General features: G+C 33.4%; 1 protein-coding gene across 1 annotated transcript; it reads right to left on the bottom strand.

Moving 5' to 3' along the window:
• Nucleotides 1-4,020: 4,020 nt before the first annotated feature.
• LOC107856554 (S-adenosylmethionine decarboxylase proenzyme 4) lies at nucleotides 4,021-5,654 on the bottom strand. The gene has a single exon (XM_016701548.2). It carries the CDS (start codon nucleotides 5,387-5,389, stop codon nucleotides 4,379-4,381), a length of 1,011 nt encoding a protein of 336 aa, XP_016557034.2. The 5' UTR covers nucleotides 5,390-5,654; the 3' UTR covers nucleotides 4,021-4,378.
• Between the last annotated feature and the right edge of the window lie 436 nt (nucleotides 5,655-6,090).

The raw sequence follows: 6,090 nt of genomic DNA, 5'->3' as shown, positions 1-6,090 counted from the left end.
AGAGTGAGAATCTTTTGTTAATGGTGAAATTTCTGGTGTTGTTACAGTGAGAGAAGTGGTAGACTGGTGTGGTATGGGTAGAGGGGTTGTGAAGAAGAAAGTGATTTTTTTTTATTTTTATTTTTTATATATATATGTGACATTACTTTTTAAATAAATATTTATGTGGCAGTGACGTGGCAGTGACATGGCAATGACGTAGACGCATGTGTAGTGCACCTCCCTTTGTGAGAGTGGTGATATATCTTTAGGGGGTATTTAATTCACTTGAAAGTTATTAAGGAGGTATATAATTGTCCGATTAGTTTAGGGTCTAAAGTAAATTTTGGCGACAAGTTGAGGGATGATTCGATGTATTTTCTCTAGGAAAAATGATCAAATTTATTCCTCTACTTTAAAAAATTGGCTAAATATATCCTTCATCATATTTCGAGGCCAAATCTATCCTCGTTGTCATACTTTGGAGCCAAATTTACCCCTCTGCATTGGAAAATTGGTTAAATATACTTTTCGTCATACTTTGCAGCGAAATTTATCCTCGTTGTTAAGAAGCTTTTCACATATACCCTTTCTTTAATAGAAAAATCTAAATCAACACTAAATGCCTCATTTTAAAAAAATAAAACACATTCTAATCTAACCTGCCTGACCCAACTCGAGCCACAAAAAAGGCACAAATAAATATATCTCCCTCAATTTTATTGATCAAATTTTTCCAACGAGATTAAATCGCTAGATAATTATCAGTACATAACTCATGAAAATGGATTTGCATCAGTACAAACACAAACAAATATACTCATTCCTTAGTTCATGGATCTGCATCAGTCCAGAGCTCATGAAAAATAACGCTTAGAAGTCAAATCCAACAAATTAGGTTCACTAGATATTTATCTAAATGATTGAGTTAGTATGTCTTCTTGTGTGCCAGTTGTGACATTTCTTCATTCTTATGTCTTTATATACAATTTGGATCTACATAAATTTTTCATCATATCATTTGTTCAGAAATCTTATCCACTGATTATAAAATCTAAATTTACAATAGAGTTGCATTGCAAAATTTTAAATTGAACATAACTGGAATAAGAGCAAAGTTTGTAATAGACATTTCCTCAAGTTTCATGTTTCTACATTATCCATTCTATTTTAGTTTTCGTTCATTATTAAACAACCTACCAGCACTACACATGAAATATAAGTATATTTGTTTGTTGGGGGAATTCGACCAACATAACTGGGAGAAGTATATTTATTTGTATATTTTTATGGTTTGAGTCGGATGGGTTAGATTAGAGTATGTTTTATTTTTTTAAAAATAGGTCACTTAATGTTGATTTAGGCTTTTCTGTTAAAGAAAACGTAAATGTGAAAAGTTTCTTAACAACAAAGGTAAATTTGGGCTCAGAGTATAACATCGATGACTAAATTTGATCTCAAAGTATGACTAAGGTATATATAGTCAATTTTTTAAAGTATAGGGGTAACTTTGACCCTAAAATATGACAACAATGATAAATTTGATCCAAAAGTATGATGAAAAATATAGTTAACCAATTTTTTAAAGTAAAAGGGTAAATTTGATCTTTTTCCCTTTCTTTTACTTTCTTGTCAAATACTAGAAACTAAGTAAAAAACTAGTTTGTTTTCCGTAACGAACATTTCTATGGATAATATTTTCCGTTCATTCCATACACATCCTAAGATTAACAAGAGGAGTCCTTACATTTTTGTTCTTAAAATTTTGACTAGTAATTATTTCTCTGACTCTATAATGTTTCCTTGATGAATTCATAATTAAACATGAATAATTTTGTGCGAAAAAAGGAAGAAGAAATGGCCAAATGGGTAACAGTTATAATAGAGAGACCGAGATTATTCCTCAAACATTAAATATTAAGTATTTCTTTAACCAAACATATGGTTACAATGTCTCTAACATGCTTAGTACTTGAAACACAAAGTGTTTCCTGATAGAATATATTAATATAATAATCGTAACATTGTGATTTCTTATGGCAGACGAACAAAAAATTTGGTGCTCAAAAGGTTAATGGTGATTCTAAAATTGAGGTGAAGGAAAATAATTTCCTTTCAAAGTTAGAATAGAATGATGGAAGCTACAATTTATATTGAATGTCAACTGTAAAGCTTTTAATTAAATGCACTCATTTAAAATCGTGATAATAGTGATTAGTGAAGCATGGTTAGATTCCATATTCGATTTATGTAAGATTAAACATTGCAATGGATTTATTCACACGAGTCCATTCTCTACTCATTTGCTTTCGACGGGGCAACATGAATTGGCTCCTATGTGCAAGGCCCATAATGCACATTGGGTTGGAAAAGTTATCGATATATACAGTTCCGTCAACTAGTTTTTCAATATGATATACATAATGTATATACACCGATAGTATATAAATATGTATATCTAGTAAAAAATATATATCTTATATATTTTGTAAACTAGTTGACCGAAGTGTTTTAGATAGTAACTATTTCTATTGGGCTTTTCTGTTCTTTTGCAGCTGTAGAGCCCACTTCACATTTGGTCTAGTATGGGCCTTGCACAGAGTAGCCAATACATTTGAGCCCCTCATTATTCGGAATTTGCACAAATTCCCTTTCTTCATCAAGGCCACTATTTAAATCTTATCCTCATAAATTGTGGGTGGGGGTGGGGGTGGGGTGGGGTGGTTTGGAATCGTTTCCCTAAAAAAAAAAAGAAGAAAATTTAACCCTACAACTTTTAAAGAATGAAATTTAATGTTATGAACTAATAGAAACATGATTTAAAGAGTGGTCTCCAATAAGATCATACGGTGTAGATAATCCTTCATTATGGGTGACAAAAGAACAATGAACAAAATTTCATAATTTAATTTACAATTTCATCAAGAGTTTAATTTAATTATCTCATAGTTATTGTTGTTTAATTAGGTAGCTTATTTCATGTTAGCAACGAAAGAAAGAACGTAACATATATTTGTATAAAGAGAACATATATATGAGGGAAATTGTAAATAACCAAAAATCAAAGGACCTCTAGCATCTAAAGTAAGTACGTATTTAGCAAAACATAGAAAAATCGTAGAAGCAAAAATTTTTGAGAGATATGTTGAACTAGTTTGTTTACTTATAATTATGCTTCATTATTTTTACACCCATGTTATGCTAATACCTTAATTAACTAGTGTATAATTTTATCTACTAATAACCATAAAGTATTTAGCTAATTAAGGTGCATGATTAGAGAAATTAAAAACCGGGACAAACTCATCAAGTTCCCGTTGAAGACAAATATGAGAAGGAAGACAAAATGAAAACAGATAAAGAAATGAATCTTTGACCTAACTCAACCTCAAATACTAGCTTACGAGGGGAGGATTGCCATATAAGGAGACCAAAGATCCTTTAACCCACAATATAGCTCATGAGGGGAGGATTACCAAGACCATATAAGGAGAACAAAGACCCTTTAACCCACAATATAAGACGGGGGGCCCAACATCGAAAACAATGAACTGGTCGTGCAGGACATCTGGAGCGTGGACAATATAGGCGGGGACCTAACATCGGAAACAATGAACTGGGTGGGCCTAACTCTGATACCATGAAAAAGAAATGGACCTTGGACCTAATTCAACCTTAAAAGCTAGCTCATGAGGGAAGGATTATCCAAGACCATATAAGGAGATCAAAGAGCTTTAACCCACGGATGTGGAACTCCAACAAAAACTTAGCAAGAAAAAGATTCATACACCTTTTAACATCCCCACTACAACAAGACATAAACATGCAGCCTCTAAAAAAAAATTTCTCTAGGCGTGACAAACATAAGTGGGGTGCAGTATCATGATATATAAACCTAAGGCCACTATCTTCCCTTCTCCTTCTAAATCTTTAAACAAAAATTTACATTTTCCTTTGTATACACATTTTTACTAAATCCGTTATTAAAGTTTACAGTCTAATAGTATCTATAAAAAAAATTTCACATAGTAAGTGCAAGTTTAAATTAATGAATAACTTTCTAATAGAAACTCTTTGGATAATAACCATATGGTGAAAATTTACTTGATCACCCTACACAAGTCAAAGCTTACATTGATCATCAAGATCAGCCACCATCCAATATTCCAATGCAATTACATAACTCATGCATCAATATTCTACTTCTTTTTAATTAAAAAATTTCAACTAAACTCTAACAAAATTAAAATAAGATAAAAGAGAAATACAAAAAACAAGAAGAGGAAAAAAAAAAAAGGTCCCCTACTTCCTCCGTTTACTCTCAAACCACTTTTCCCACATATCTACCATCATAGACGATACTAATACCACCATGTTGCCACCACCGCTGCGTCGCATCCTACTTTCGGCACGACGTAAAAGTCTGAAAAACCACGCTTCCTGCCGAGGGAAAATCATCCATTGTGCAGCTCCGGCATTTTATTCCTAGCGGTTCGACAGCTTTAGCAACTCTGGTCCAAACCTCGTTGCTCGTGGACGTAGTCGAAATCGACATAGTCCCTGGCCGAAATACTTGTACCACTTTCTTCAATATGTTAACTATGTGATTTGGATCATCATAAATTGATCCAACACACTCATAACTTGCATAACTAAAACCATCTTCAGGGGTGACATGAATAGTAGAGTAACGATCCCCATTGTCAATTCCATTCATGGAATATCCACAAGGATCAAACACAAAGTCACAAATCAAAGCATTTGGGTTAATTTCTGAAATACCTGTTATCTCAGTCATCTCATTTGCAGCCATATTTGGATGTTTGAAAAACTTCCTAGCAGTTACACGATCAAGCTCCGTCATACAGATTTCTATAGTGAAAAGATCATTGTTCGGGCTATTAATATCATAGAATTTATCAGAAGCAATAAAAACATGCCAGGAATGAGAGATGAATTTGGAAGGCATGACGGAGGCTTTTCTATAACAAAGATGAATAGGTAATTGTTCTTGTAAGTAAAAGATTTCATCCTTGAAATTTGTGTGAGGGTAAGGTTGAGCTTTTGGGAAAATGAAGTTTCCTCTAGTGTACCTACACTCACTCATAACAAAGCCGAGTTCACAAGAGAACTGGATCAACGGGAGAATAGATTTCAACAACTGAGTAGTACCACATGTTTTGATGATAATTTTTGTGGGGTAAACAAAGAGACTTGATTCAGATAGTACGTAAGAATCAAAGTATTGGTTGCCAACAGCTGATACAACAGTGCATTGCACTGCATTTAATACTTGTTCAATTGATTCGAAGTCGAGTTGTCGTAGACCACCCATTTGGATGACAGGATCATCACCGGAGAAGTGTAGCTCCAGCCTCTTTTCAAATCCTTCAAAACCAGAAACAGCCATTGATGATGAATGCAAAATGTTTGATGAAAAAGAGAGAGAGAGAGAGAGAGAAGTGGGAGGTGGTGGGAAGAGTTAGGAACAGGGAAGTGAGTATATATAGGGGAAATAAGAAGGGAGAAAAGGGAAGGGGGGCATGCGAGGTGAGGCACACAAAGAATAATAATAGTAGCTTAGTAGGCATAATGAATACAAGATGATGTATTAAGTTTTTTTGTTTGTGTCAAAAGAGAGAGAGAGAGAGAGATCTTGTTGAGACAAACAACATGAATCCAAATTCATTTCCACGCGCAATTCTTGTTTTTTTGTTCTCCTCTCCCCATCCATTGCTTGTCTATTATTTGAGTACTATTCACTCTATTTCCTTCACTCAAACCTTCACAACAACCTACTATATTATAATTGTCGAGCTAGAGGTGGTACCAAGATTTGAAGATTATAGGCATGAGATTCTGGTTCTTTTAAGTTGATGTTTACTAAACTAAATAATTTGTACATATTTAATGGTTTTTCTCTTAGATAAATATAATGTTTGAACTCTACACAACTTCATCCGTGGTCCAGGGTAAATGCTTATTGGCACATGATGTTAATGTAAGAAATTAGTCTTATCTAAGAAGTGAGAATAGGAGAATAAAAATATATATTGCATTTATTGATTTGATGTGATGTGAATAACTTTCTTACATGTTAGCTAAATGGTC

The sequence above is a fragment of the Capsicum annuum genome, chromosome 1 (genome assembly GCF_002878395.1).
Source record: "Capsicum annuum cultivar UCD-10X-F1 chromosome 1, UCD10Xv1.1, whole genome shotgun sequence".
In the NCBI taxonomy this organism is placed as follows: Eukaryota; Viridiplantae; Streptophyta; class Magnoliopsida; order Solanales; family Solanaceae; genus Capsicum; species Capsicum annuum.
This window is presented reverse-complemented; position numbering and strand designations above follow the sequence as displayed.